General features: G+C 42.7%; 1 protein-coding gene across 1 annotated transcript; it reads right to left on the bottom strand.

The window, feature by feature from the left end:
* Nucleotides 1–1,075: 1,075 nt before the first annotated feature.
* On the bottom strand, nucleotides 1,076–8,644 carry ODAPH (odontogenesis associated phosphoprotein). Its single transcript, XM_058546350.1, has 2 exons — nucleotides 8,578–8,644; nucleotides 1,076–1,422 (listed from the first exon to the last, which is right to left on the bottom strand). Exons 1-2 carry the CDS (start codon nucleotides 8,642–8,644, stop codon nucleotides 1,076–1,078), a joined length of 414 nt encoding a protein of 137 aa, XP_058402333.1.
* Nucleotides 8,645–15,349: the final 6,705 nt, after the last annotated feature.

Raw genomic sequence — 15,349 nt, 5'->3', positions numbered from 1 at the left:
ACAAGGTTCCTATAGTTGGGTGAACTTATGTCTGTAGAGTTCTAGCGTTATGAGAACATTCATGTAAACTTTTACTCAGACTTTGAGGCTAGAACCACGTTGAAAGTTTTAGGGAAAGTATATTATTTAAGCTAGTATCTGTATGATGATAATGGGAGAAACAGTGAGATACTTATCAAACTAATTTGCACTGGTTGTTTAAAATGTTAACATTAAAGTGCATTTAGATATGTAAATGGATCTTTAACCCAAAAGGGTTTTTTTGGGTTAGGTAATTCAGTTTATGATATCTTTAAAATATTATCTATAGTCAGACTTCCCATAACTTTGTTTTGCTTTAATCTTTCTAATTTCTTTTTTTGTTGCTGTTAAAAGACTTGAGTGGATCTGGAAATTTCTCAGCACAAGAAAAAAAGTTTTGTAACTATGTATGATGACAGATGTTAACCAGAATTACTGTCGTGATCATTTTGCAATATATACAAATATTGAATCATTACATTGTACACCTGAAACTAGTATAATGTTATGTCAATTATGCCTCAATAAAAAAAAATAATAAATGAATAAATAACCACTATCTACACCACTGCCAAACAGAGAATAAAATAAAGCTTTCAGTTTTCCAAAATTTCTTTGAAAGTTCACATTGTAAGTGCTCTGTAAGTTTTCCAGTGAGTATAAAAGAGTGTCATTAATGTCTTCATTTGGTTTATAATGGTCTCAGTTTATTCAAATGCTCTTCACTCATGTAGAAGAGGGAGCTGATTCTTCTGGCATCGTAGTATGAATAGAAATTATTAGAACTACCCATTTTAGGATTTCATTTGCATAAATATCCTGTGATCATAAAAAGTTGGGGATAAGAATAATGTAGTTACTGCTCCTATTTTGCAAACATCAATAACCTATAAACAAGTGTCTTCACTGCTGACAAGAAAAACAATTTCTAGTCAGTGGTGTTTAAGATGCTTAATTTTCAAATCCAATAGTTTTAGTTTGGAAAAAGAAAACAGAAATCTTTTTATAGTCTTTTCTGAGGCATTGGCCTCTTTTGCTTCAGCATGTTTGAGGCTTATCTTTTCTCTCTGCTTTCCTCAGATGAGCTTCCACTACAGAGATTTCTTCCGGGGAAACGTTTATAATGAGGAGGAAGGCGATTGTGTGGCCAAAAAAATGGGTGAAACTGAAAACGGCGGTTGCATCTTGGAGGGAGGAAAGGTCTGTTTGGAAACCTAATGTAGACTCTGGGCCTTCGTTGTGGAAAAAACCAGAATGGACACTTGGGTGTTCTTGGGGTGGGCTGGATCCTCGTCACCGGGTTCCTTGTGATGGGTGGAGGGGTGAGTGTAAAGATCTGGCAGTCTGTAGGGTCTCCATTATTTTGTGAGCCTCCAGGAGGGGTGACCACCTCTTCTTGTCCTGGGGTAAGAAAAATCCATGTCAGAGAAGAGCAGAAGGGAGATACTATAGGTGTCAGCAGGGGAGAAAGATTGGAAGAGAAAAAACAGAGAAGTCTCAAAGCATGTTTGGAAGAATTGCCAAAGTTTAATAAAATGAAACATGGACACACCTTCTGACTGAGCAATTCCACTCTGGGCAATTTATCCAGAAGAAATGAGTGCATATGTCTACAAAAGACTAGTTCACAAATGTTGACAGCAGCTTTATTTGTATTAGCTTAAAACTGGAAACAATGCAAATGTCCATCAATAGGAGAATGGATAAACAGTGTATAGTCACACAATGAAATACTACTCCACAATGAAAAGGAGGAATTACTAATACAACCATATGGATGCCTTCCACGGATGTTATGTTGAGCAAAATAAGCTAAACACAGAAGAGTACATACTATCAGATTCCATTTATATGAAGTTCAAGAACAAGCAAAACCAATCTATGGTAAAAAAAAAAAAAAGCTTAGGGTTAGGGGAGGCGTTATTTAGGGGAAAAAGTAACCAGAGAGTTCTTTAGATCTTGATCTGGGTGAACGTTACATGGATACGGATACACACACACACACACACACACACACAGGTGTGTGCACACATATTTACATATATACACATACATACATATGTACACACATATCTCTATATACATACACACACATATATATGTATATGTAAAATGTGATCAATCTTTACCCTTAAGTTTGTGTTTTTTTTTTGCTGAGGAAGATTAGCCCTAGGCTAGCATCTGTTGCCAATCTTCCCCTTTTTTTCACTTGAGGAAGTTTAGCCCTAGGCTAACATCTGTGCCAATCTTCCTCTATTTTATATGTGGGTTGCTGCCACAGCATGGCTGATGAGTGGTGTAGGTCTGACCTGGGGATCTGAACCTGTGAACCCAGGCCGCTGAAATGGAGCACGCCAAACTTAACCACTTGGCCGCAGGGCTGGCCCCAAAGTTTATGCATTTTATTGTGTGCAAATTATAACTAAAGAAAGAAAATTCAATGGAAAAAAGAACTTAATTAATGTTAAGAAAATAAAAATAACTGCCTCTTGAAGGCCATTAATCCAAAAGGCCAGCTTCACTTGCCCTGGAAGCAAAATCACTCCCTGAAGAAGAAGAGAGGGGCATCCGCATGCAGCAGGGGAACCAGCACTGAGGGCCAGGATGAAATGAGTTCCTGAGAGGAAATTTGGGTCAAGCTCAAGTGTCAAGGTCTTCCCTCTTGCTGTATTATCCAATTGGATTGGCTATGAAAAAGTAAGCTTCCCTTTAGAAAATTACTCCTCACTGCCTTAGAGACATGCCAATCCTGGCCTGGAAAGGGCTGCTGAGTGTGAATGATGGAAAAATGAACTCCCTACAGGAAGTTGACAGTACTGAGGCACTTAAAAAGAGCTAGATTCTCCTCACCTTTAGAACAGCTGAATTCAAGTTTCTTGGCTATATTGGATATGCTTATTGCCTGCCTGTAGTCACAGCCCTTCCAGAGATTCTGTTTCACCCATAATCCCTGGAAAAATCAGTCCTACACACCTTGGCTACAGCTGATTGGCTGCTATTAGACACTCAATTCATTCATTGGCTGGCCAGTGACCAATCAGATTCTCACCTGAGAATTTCTACAAAGAGATACAGTTAGTGGAAGGTGTAGGGCAGGGGCTGGAGTGTTAGGTTTTGGCTAGTTGAATATAGGGTAAGCAGAGAAGCCAGTCTTTCCATAGAAGCTGTACAATGGGGGAGGCGTCTCAAAGAGAAAAAGAGACAAGAGACCATGTGGTAAATGAGAGATGGTGAAAGTAGCCTTGGTTTTCGACTTTCCAGCACTGGTGCCTCTGAGGGCTGACTGTACTTAAGGTTCTTGAAGATATCCTTATAATAATCACTCCACATCCAGCTTTACTCTTTTTTAAGGCTAGCTTGAATGGGTATCTGTTTCTTGAATGAAATACTGACCCTTTCTCCCATACCCACCCAGGCTACCAAGTATTGAAATATGATGATTGAAACTAGATTAAGACATTTTGAACTACAGAAGATGATTAAGTCCCACATTACTCATTCTCTCCTCCTACACAATTAGATTAGTTCTGAACCTTTGTAATGTGAAAACTTTCTACCAAGAATCCAGTTGCTAGGTGAGAAGCTGGCCTTATTCTAAAGCTCCATCTTGACATTTTGCTATCAGATCAGGCTTAGCTAGGTCTTGAGCTCTGCCACTCAGTAAGCTGTACTCCAGCTGTTGAAAACAAACCAACCACCCACTCCTTGTAGACATCTCATTTCTTAAAAACTGAGGCTACTCTCCAAATCCTCCTGCCGACGACGGGGTGTTAGAGCCTGCTAGGCAGATTTCTCTAACTCTGGGATGTCCAGTAGTGTTCAGTACTCTCTTCTGAGACTTTCCAAGGGTTCAAGATCAAGATACAAGCTTGTCCTAGTAACCAACCCAAGAATGTGGGCAGGACCACATAAAACCACATTCTTCCAGCAGACTAGACACATGATGACCATTTCAGTCACTGGTTGGCTAGCACGAGTATTCTAAAATGTGGGAGCCATGGGGAATGGTTTGGGAATCTGTCACAGGTCCTTATAAGGTTAAGGCCGCACATCTGAGTGAGTAGGTTGATGCCATTCATGGTCTCCAACTTTGGCTAAGCTAACACTGCTCACTAATTTTCATGTTTATCTTCGTTCCGCTCCATTCCCATTGTCTTCTAAACCGTTGATTCTCTCCTCAAAGCCCCTTCAAAATTCCTTCTTCATGGAGCCGGTCCTGTGGTGTAGGGGTTAAGTTTGCACGCTCCACTTTGGTGGCCTGGGGTTCATAGGCCTGGATCCCGGGCGCAGACCTACACACCGCTGGTTAAGCCATGCTGTGGAGGCATCCCATACACAAAATAGAGGAGGATTGGCACAGATGTTAGCTCAGGGCCAGCCTTCCTCACCAAAAAAAAAGCAAAAAAAGAATAAATACATTAAAAAAATACCTTCACTCATTTGAGGAATTCTCTTCAAAATTCTCTCTACTGTTCTGAGTAGATTACTTAGCTTCACGTTTTAGAGAGAAAACTTTGATGATCTGCCATGAATGTCTTTGGTTCCTATTTCTCCCATCTCAAAGAGAAGTCTACACACTCTGACTCCATTTTCCCTCCCACCTATTTAATCTATTGGAATCTGACTCTACTTCCTCCACTCCACACGAACTACTTTGGCAAAGCTCATCAATGGTCTTGGGCTTTTAAAAAGTTGGTTCCAGAAGCCTAGAGCATCATTTCCCGCCCTCTTTGCCTGGCCTACTCCTACATAGATTACAGGCCTCATTTCCTCAGGGTGGCCTTCCCCGCCTGAGGGCTTAAGGCCCCTGGCAATATGTTCCCCAGCACCCTGTGAGTCCACTGTTGTCATACTCATCAGTCATGTGATTACTATTCAGTAATATTCCTCCTCCACTGAAATATCCACATGACCATCCCACAGACCACTCTCTCCTCATCCCCAGCACAGTGCCTACAGTGGAATTGAACTGATTAAGAGAAATCTCAGTTGCTATAATTGCAAAAGTTACCATGGTCCTACCTCTCAGGAATAATGTGATCACTAATCAGCAAATATTTCTTATTATGTAACATACTGACATGCCACCAAAGGCACTGAATGTCAAAGATGAGAGCTCTTCTGCAACCTTAATCAGACCAAAGTAGGTCAAATACTTAAATGCAGATTGAAAACATTTTGAGAGGCAGACTGGCATAGTGTTTAAAAGCATAGGCTCTAGAGCCAGGCTCCCTGAGCTCTGCCATTTAACAACTGTGTGACCATTGACAGGTTCCTTGACTTCTCTAAGCCTCCTTTTATTTGTAAAATGGAGAAAATTCTACTACCTATCTCATTGGCTTGTTATATTACCTGAAATAAGATATGTCAAGTGCTCAGAACACACAGGTATGCATTCAGTAGGGGTTAGCTACTGTTGTTATTAATCTTGAATGCTGTGGAAAGATTCTGTTCCACAAGCCCCATTTTCTTGGGCCCATCTGGTTAGATTTTTTTTTTTGGGTGAGGAAGATTAGCCCTGAGCTAACATCTGTTGTCAATCTCCCTCTTTTTGCTGAGGAAGATTAGCCCTGGGCTAACATCCATGCCCATCTTCCTCTACTTTATATGTGGTACGCCTGCCACAGCATGGCTTGATAAGTGGTACATAGGTCTGCACCCAGGATCCAAACTTGTGAACCCCGGGCCACCAAAGCTAAGCATGCAAACTTAACCACTACACCACTGGCTGGCTCCTGGTTACATTTTATATATAAAATCTGTGCACTATTGATAGGACTAAAGGGCACAGATGTTATTAGAACACGATCTCCATGAAGACAGGGATTGTTGACTGTTGGTCTCTGCTATGTCCCTAGTTCCTAGAGTAGTCCCTGCTTAGAGTGTGCCCAGTACCTAGTTGATAGATTGAATGAATGGTCATGTAGATGTTGAGTGTCCCTCTCTGTAGATTTTTGTGAAGCTCAGTGAGTATTTACTCCCAGTCTCAGAGAATTCACAGTAACTTACACTTAAAATTGGAGTGTAATCAAAAATTAATCCAAAATATTGGTTGGGGTATGGATATCAATTTTAAATGGGTTTATTATAGTCTAGACATGAAATTCACAGCATACCAACAACTAGTACTTTTTTGTTTTTTTTTAAAAAGTAAGGATGAGAAGACTTTTAAAAAATATATAACTACCAGGGCCGGCCCGGTGGCACAAGTGGTTAAGTGCATGTGCTCTGCTGCGGTAGCCTGGGGTTCGCTGGTTCGGATCCCAGGTGCGCACCAACGCACCACTTGGCAAGCCATGCTGTGGCAGCGTCCCATATAAAGTGGAGGAAGATTGACACGGATGTTAGCCCAGGGCCAGTCTTCCTCGAAAAGAGGAAGAATTGGCATTGGATGTTAGCTCAGGGCTGGTCTTCCTCACACACAGACACACACACACACACACACACACACACACACAAAATATATATATATATATATATATATAATTACTTGTAGTCAGTGGTTATTTGGGCAGACAATAGCGGGTTTGTAATGAACTATACTGATTTTCAAGAGAAGTATGCTTTACACTTGATGTATAAATATGCAGTTCTTCCTTTACATGGCACGTGGAGCATTAGAAAAATTTTCATGTGCTTTCACAGTTGAACCAGAAAGAAATATAAGTCCTGTGATTAATTTACTCACAATAACTGCAACTCAATTCATTTTGTAAACTCACGGAATGACTGGCTATTTTGGCCAAATCTCTAATTTTACAGACAAGAATGTGGAGCCTAGAAAGTGTCCCACAGACCTCGTCCAATTCTATGCTGTAAGTCTAGTCGTTTCAATAGTGTGCAGGTTACTGCGTCAGGTGCTGTGGCAAATGCAGAGATGATAAAGACGCAGGGCCTGCATTCGAGAAGTGGGGAGACGCTGCAAGTACATGGATCTGTAATACAGAGCAGAATGCAGCGAGTGCCGTGGGTGAGGTACAGATTGTTACAAGGATTCCAAGATGTCCAAGAGAGACTGCAATTTAAAATTATGTGTCTTAAGAAAGCCTTGTGAAGGCAATACTATAGTGACATTGACACGTCATCATGTGAACAGAATTGCAATCAACAGAGGGGAAGGCAGGAAGAGGGAGCAGCGGCAGTGGCCGGGGAGGAGAGAGGACAGGGTGAGACTGCAGACCCGCATGTGGCCCCGGGGGCAGAGCCAGATGGTGCGTGTCAGTGAGCTATGAGCTGAGTCCATTAAGCCGGAGCTGGAACTTGGATCAAGTGAAGCTCCATCTGAAGGACTTCCATGCCAGTCTGAGAGATGGTGGGGAGGAGTGAGCCAGATTCAGAAATCAAATCTCACATGTTAACTGGTGTTTTTTCAGATGTGAATAAGCCTCTAATCTCATTACAACCTGTTTAGCTACATATCTACAAAGTTTCCCGAACGGCGGATCACTTTCTGGAAAGAGGTGTCAGGTGGCTGGTTCTGTTTTATGGTGCCTCATTTAGCTGTCCTTCTTAGTAGGTGATGCTTGCGGGCCCTGTTCTGGGATTTGGCAGGTATTATCTGCAATCTGTGTCCCCTCGTCCTCTGATAGCCAGAGCCCACGCAGAGATTGGACACGGTGACCTCTGGTGGTCTCACCACCTGCTCTGACGTCGCTGCCTCTCTTGGCTCTGTTGTGAGCTTTGGGATATGGCAGCGGGGAGCTCGGTGGGGGATGACTAGGGTCTGGCTGAGCCCTTGCAAAGCCCCCAGGGGCATGTGAAAGGGGAGAAGGACTCTGTTTGACTCCTGGGTCTCTGCTCCCTGAACAGTATCTAGTTGTGGAACTAAGGTGAACCGTGAAAAAAACCTCAGATCCAGGTCCCCCTTTCTCTCACTTCCCTTTCTTCTTTCTTCCCTATCCTTTTCTTTCCTTTCCCCAGGGGTTTGCAAACCAATTCTAAGGCTCAGGCCACTGGGCAATTTTGTAGTGGGGGAAAGGAAAGAGAATAGGAACAGTGGAGAAATTGAATCTCATATAATCCTAAAGAAAGAAATCTATGCTCATTTCAGTAGCACCAAGTCACAGCTGAAAAGATGTGATTAATTAAAGCAATTAACAAACAGAGACTAAGCACACGCCACCTGCAAATTACTGTGCTGCTGGGGATATAAAGAGGTGGACATCGCCGTAATTCAGAGTGGAAATTGTTAGCCTTATAACAACAATAACTAGTATTTGTTTAGCGTTTTAAGCTTAAAGAACTTTCTCGTATGATAGCTCGTATGATGGTTCTCGCAACCCCCATAGTAATGAATATTATTAATACTGTCACTTCACATCTGAGGAGATTGATGTCAGAGAGGTTAAGTGGGTCTAAAGTCGCAAAGCCAGAGCTGAGGCTAGGACCAAAGTCTTCAGAGGATAAAATTTCTCCTCTTTCTCTTTAACCACACAGACTGATGGAAGCTGACGTATTTCCAATTTATGGATATGTATAATCATGGAGCCAAATTTTGTCTTTTCACACAACTTATTAATTAGTGGACCCACAGTGGAATAAAAACAAGAACCTTACCTTCTGCCACAGTTACCACCAACCAGCAGACCAACAGCCAGTAGGAGAAGCAGAGTCTGTGAGCCATGGCTTCTATCCTGAGCAGTCGCTGCCTTGAGCCCAACGTTGCTTTAAAGGGGAGTTGGTGAGTCACCAGCAGCCTGATTCAGGTAATTGGCATTGCACAGTGGACCACAGCGATGAGGGCTTGTGGTATGAGGGTAAGAAATCCACAAGGAAATACCAGACAGTATTTCTCAGCCAGAAGCTTCTTGTAATGACAGCCAAACATCTTTCATCTGTCCTTGGAGTCGGGTTGTGGACAACCACACCCTCACTACCCCTTAATTCCCTCAAATCTTCTCCCACGTTAGTGCCTTCTCTTACTCGTGTGTATGGGTCTCCCTCTGTAAGAGAAGGAGTCTGTCCAGGAAACACTCAACGCTGCTTCTCTCTGTGTAGCTTACTTACTTAAAAAAGCCAAACTCGATGGGGAGGGCATTATCCAGAGGCTTTCGGACCCACGGGGTTTGAAGAGGCTGTTCACAGGCCTCCGATCAGGGTTTATGGCTTTTTCTTCTCTTCTCTGCTTTTGTCCAGGAGCCAAGGGCAGCAGAATCAGAAAACTGTCTTCTCTTGTAGCCATTGCGGTCTCTGTCTAAAGAAATATGAAAATTTGGGGAGATTAACTTCCTGAGTTCTCTTCCAGGGTTCCTTCTGGTTCATCAAATGGCCCACAAGATGGCCATGATACGTCCGGGCCTGGTTTGTTTCCTGAGAGAAGGACTGTCTGTCACCTGCTGGAGGAATCGGAGGGTATGGTCATACGTGATTAAGAGCATGGACCTTGGAGTTGGAAAAAACTGGCTCCAATGTTGGTTCCTTTTCTTACTGGCTGGGTGACTGGGAGTGGGTCCCTGAGACTTGAAGCCTCAGGTGCCTCATCTGTAAAATGGGGCTTGTGGTATTTCCCGTAGAGGACTGTTGTAATTGACATAAAGCTCCAAACACAGTGCCTGGTGCATGAAAGGGAGTTATACTTATTAAATTATAGTGACTCTAATTCTTACTTTGTTCTCTTAGGAGGTTATACTTGCCAAATCATTCAATCACTCCAAAGGCCTTCACTCTGAGCAGAACATTTTCTCAGGCATTGCAGAAAGAACAAAACAGAACACAGTCCCTGGCTTCCAACAGCTGACAATCTAACAAGGGAGACTGTGCAAACTGAGAACTGAAATGAGTAAGAATGCTAACACTCACAAACTACAAAATGGTAAATTCCATTTGATGACAATCCTAGGCAGAATTCTAGAACAGATGCTTAAAGGGATGATTTGTCAGCAGTTTGGAAAGGAAGTAGGGATCATCCAGAACAAGCACAGTTCCTTAGATTGAGGCATTACCCCCTCATTCAAGAGCTCCCTGTGGACCACGTATCATGTGCAGACACTGGTCTAGGCCCTGAGGCGAAGATAGAGTTCCTGCTCTCGTGGAGTGTGCAGTCTGGCAGAGACATTAAATATTAACTGAGGAATAACAATACAGGGTTCTGAGTGTTAAGAGAGAGGAAATACTGACGCTGCGATGCAGAGAAACATACTCTATTATTTTACCTCAAGGGCTGTGTTACATGTGCTACTTTGCCTCCTGCATTGGAAACGCATTGCCGTGTCAATAAAATTAGATCCACGTAATCTCTTTAACTACTGCCCAGTGTTCCGTTTTATGAATGTGTTGTGAATTATTTAACCAAACTTTTAGTTGATGGACATTTGTATCATTTCTTCTGATCCTCTTTCTTTTCAGTATTGGATTTCTGATGAGCTTTCAATTTAAATGTTGATAAAAATAAATAACAAAAGCCAAACAGTGTAGTATTTTTCTGTGTTTGCATCTCTTGTCCTGAAATTTATAAAATAAAGAAATGAAACTTCAAAAGGAACAAATTTTTAAATATTTCATTAAATTCTTATTTCACAGAAAATTCTAACTTATTTCCTCATTGTTGGTGTGTAGAGTAAGTCTTGCCATATCTTATTTATTTGTACATAGAGTGGAACCAAGTGTTCAACAACACACAGAATCAGTGAAGCTGTTGTGAGGTTATCAGATTCATTTGCAAAAATCTTTACCTTAAAAAAAAGGAAATATTTCTGAAAGCTTATTTCAAATGTGATAATTTTGATAAAAATATTTTTGCAGTCATATACTTTAAAATTCCACAAATCATAACTTTATCATTTAGTTGAAGGCTGATCAATGAGATTCTAATTTCCATATTCCCAATATCAAGAAAGCTGTAATGGCTTTGGGTCACTGTTGTTGGTCCAATATCCGCGTAGCCAGTTTGTGTTAGGTGTTTTTCTTACAATAACTTCGTGAGGAGGTGATATAGAACTCAAGAGGAGTTACATTTCTTTCTTGAAGACTCAAAGATATTAAGACTCAGAACTGGGATTTTTCTGACCCAAAGTTCATGTTCTTTCTTCTAATTCAATATATCTACTTTGTTTAAAAAATTCATTCATTCATTTATTCACTAATTCGTTAATGAATTTATATTTTTATTTAAATTGACTCTTTTGTTTTATACCCTCTGGTGTAACAGTCTGGGAGGAAAGAGGCTCTTCCCTTAGAAACAACCCAGGGGAGAACTCTGGTTGGCCAACTCTGGTCGTGTGGCTGGGGAGCGGGGGAGGGATTAGTTACTAGAAGAGGAGGCCGGGGTAACAGAGACTGGGCCACTGGAGATGTAAGCCAAGGAGCTACCCTGATTTGTGTCTACTACACCTATGGTGTCACGTGAGCCTCCCACCCCACAGTTAGTCTCCCGTATGTGTCACTTACACAGAATGCCTGATAACAGGCATAGGCCAATCGACTTTCCTGTGAAAAATAACTAAGAACAGCTCTCTACTACTAAATACTTGGGATTGCTACAAATATAGCAATATTTGTAATGTTTTTGGGGGAGAGAGTGTCAGGAAATAGTTGTTGGTGACTGAAGGGTCACGTGGTTCAGCCATGTCTTGCCATCGAACTTGTTCCAACCAAACGTCAACCAAGATGGAGTTATTCATTTGTTTCATCCTGTCCAGTGTCTGTGTCTAGGTTGCCCTGATAAAAAGTTTCCAGTATGCTTTAGTGACATGTGTCATTACAGAAGGAACACTAGTCAAGAAGGCTTTGTGAACTTTTTAGGGGAAAGTCCCTCGTGTTCTCCTCCCCAGGTGTGGAGCCCAGAGAAGCTGGGTGTTTGGACCGGAGAATGTTGCTTTGAGGATGTATACTTTGCTCTCATCATTCATTCAACAACTATTTATTTAACTATGTGCTAGACACTATTTCAGGGCTTGGGCTACATCCATGAGCAAAATAGACAAAAAGACCTGCCCTAGTGAAGTTACCAGTCTAGTGGGGTAGAGATGGAGAATAAACAATAAATATAACAAAGTAGTACATTATATAATGTATTAGAATGTTAGAATAACCTGTAATGTGTACTACAGAAAAATAAAAGATAATAGAGTAAGAAATGTTGGTGGGCATTGCAGTTTTAAGTAGAAGATGATATTTGAACAAGGACTTGAGGGAGGTGGGAAGTTTTCCATGTGGATATCTGGGGCAAGAGTGTGTCAGGGAGGGGGGCAACCAGTGCAAAGGCCCTGCGACAGGAGTTGGCACAACATATAACATACAACAGCAAGGAGGCCATTGTAGCAGGGCAGAGTGAGTCAGGGGGACAGTAGTAGGAGATAAGGTCAAGGAATAATGGGAGATAGTCATTACTCTGAGTGAAATGGGAAGCTGTTGGAAGATTTTGCAGAAAGGAGTGACATGATCTATCTTTCCTTTTGAAAGGACAACTCTGACCAATAGATTGTTGGGGGCAAGAGTGCAAGCAGGCAGTCCCGTTGTAATAGACTATAGCAATAGTATAGGGGGAGATGGTGGTGATGCAGACTAGGGTGGTGGCAGTGGAGGTGTGTGAAACAGGGAGAGTCTAGACATATCCTGAAGGTCAAGTTCACAGGATTGCCTGATGAATTGGTAGTAGAGTGTGAGAGACCCGAGGAGTCAGATAAAAACCAAGGTTTTTGGTCTGAGAATTTGACTGCTGTGGTTGCGTGATCAGGTGGTGAGATTATGGTTGAATCAAAAAAATATTATTATAATATTGCTTTTTCCATAAAGAAAAATTGGGAGAGTAAAAATACATTGGCACTTCAGTGAGTAAATACTAAGGAACTTTACAATTAGTCTGCAGAGGGGTACAGTGAAGTTGCAGGACGACAAAAGTATGATTTTCACATTGGGGCAATAAGCAGAATTTGACTTGCAGCTGATTGATGATGTGCCAGAAATTCTTATGTCCAGGGTGGCTTTGCTCAGAGGGGAGAGAAAGGATGAGGTGAGCAGGTAGGTGAGGCGCATTTTCCATTGACCAATGCAGACTTTTGGGTTCTCTGGCCTGCCTGGTCTTACCATGGGTGATCCCTACATTGATGTTGTGCTTTGTATCTGTCCTCTCTCTCTGGACTTTGAGACCGTTGATGGCAAGAACTGAGTCTTTAAAAAAACTATTTATTTTTTTAATTGTGATAAATAGACAACTAAAAAATGATGATTTTAACCTTTTTTTTTTTTTTTTGGTAAGGAAGATTAGCCCTGAGCTAACATCTGTTGCCAATCCTCCTCTTTTTGCTGAGGAAGATTGGCCCTGGGCTAACATCTGTGCCCATCTTCCTTTACTGTATATGTGGGATGCCTGCCACAGCATGGCTTGATGAACGGTGCATAGGTCCGCGCCTGGAATCCGAACCCGTGAACCCTGGGCCGCCAAAGTGGAGTGCATGAACCTAACCACTATGTCACCAAGCCGGCCCCCATTTTAACCATTTTTGAGTATACAGAAGAACCGAGTCTTGGTTACAGTTGTAGCCTCAGTGCCTGGCACATAGTGGACACTCAGGAAATAGTTTGGAATACGTGGATAGACGAATGGGGAGGGGGCAGGACAAGGGTTTCTGGCTGTACATGTGCCTTCATGCACCTTGTTGTCCAGCAAGTCCCTGTCAGCGAAGGACATGAAGGCAGGAAGGTGGCTTTACCCAGAGTCTCTAGCTCTCTGCCGCACACTGCTTTTTGGATCCGAGCCCAGGGCAATTTCACCTCCTTTCTTTCTCCTCCCATTCATACCCTGTGATGGTTAACTTTATGTGTCAACTTGGCTGGGACATGGTGCCCAGATATTTGGTCAAATATTATTCTGGATGTTTCTGTGAGGATGTTTTTGGATGAGATTAACATTTAAATTGGCGGATTTTGAGTAACGCAGATTGTGGGTGGGCATCATCCAATCAGCTGAAGGCCCGACTAGAACAAAGACACAAGACTGACCTCTCAGCAAGAGCGAGAGGGAACTCTGCAGCAGACAATGGCCTTTGGACTTGAACAGCAACGTCAGCTCTTCTCTCAGTCTTCAGCCTGCCAGTCTCCCCTGCAGATTTTGGACTTGCCAGCCTCCATAATCACGTGAGCCAATTCCTTAAAATAAATCTCCCCCTCTATAGACACACATCCTGTTGGTTCTATTTCTCTGGAGAATCCTGATGAATACATACCCATATTCTCTCCTCTCACTTTCATGTATGTATAGGCTGCTCTGCAGGTTTAGGGAACAAGCACCTATGAAGAGATTTAATAAAGCAGATGCTTCTAAATAAGAACCCGGGCATTTGTGGATAATGAAGGGCATATCCAAGTGCTCCTTGACCAGAGATGTGTGGGATGACTTTAGGAATTTCAGGCTGGTTTGGGAGCATTGAACTGCCTCTAACAAATGTACTTCAGAAAGACGCCCATGAGGAGAGCCCCTCCCTGTCTCAGGACAGCCTGTCTTTCAACTGGAGGCCCAACATCTATATTGTGGGGAAAATCTCATGCCGACTTCTCTGCTGTGCTCCCCTCTCAGTCTCCCTTTACATCCTTCCTGGTGGTTTAAAAATATGTTGAGAATTTCAGGAAGCTCAAACACTGAAGACACTGGATTTGGTTACAATGAACATGGTTTTTGGTAAGTAATTTATTTTAGATGCTCAAATTGCGACAATATAAACCATCCTTCTGTATTAATTGAAATGGAAGCTAGCAGCCTGAGAGGGAAAAAAATCACCACCAGCAGTTTAGACCAGCGATGTTCAGAAAGGCTGGACTGTTCTAGTGTCCATCTATGGCTTTGAGGGCTGCTCTGCAGAACCGCCTTTCACACCCTCAAGGACCCACTGGGATGTTGGCATGAGGAATGGATCAGCTGCACCTTGCCTTGTTCATCTCTGCGGTCCCGTTGGGATGAAGGCCCCGTTTTGCTGCCAGGCCTCAGAGAAGCAAAGGTGAGCTACAGTTATGTCCAGTGAGGCTAGTCTCTCACTGCAGAAACTGCTGCAGCTGTCTGGGAGAGGCATTCCCCTCACATGGCCGTGGTGAGTGATCCAGGGAAGCTGTCATTAGGGCTGCCGTGAATCAGGATTACGTTTGTCAGATAGCATGGGGCGTGGAGGGTAACAGGCCTGCCCCTGAGTCAGGCTGAGGGAGTAGCGACTGGTTGGCGCTGCAAGGCTTACCTCCTGGAGGCCTGGGGGTGGCTCAGGGTCTGTCAGAAGGACGGGGGCAGATGCTCCTTTGGAGAATCTAAAGGTTGTATGATTGATGCTGATTTGAAGGTGCGGCTCTGCAGTGGACTGTGTGACTCCTCTGCAAGGTTTACTAGGGCATCTTCCCCTGGGAAATC

The sequence above is a fragment of the Diceros bicornis genome, chromosome 8 (genome assembly GCF_020826845.1).
Source record: "Diceros bicornis minor isolate mBicDic1 chromosome 8, mDicBic1.mat.cur, whole genome shotgun sequence".
Lineage (NCBI taxonomy): Eukaryota > Metazoa > Chordata > Mammalia > Perissodactyla > Rhinocerotidae > Diceros > Diceros bicornis.
The sequence above is the reverse complement of the archived record's forward strand: the minus strand, read 5'-3'. Positions and strand labels throughout refer to the sequence as shown.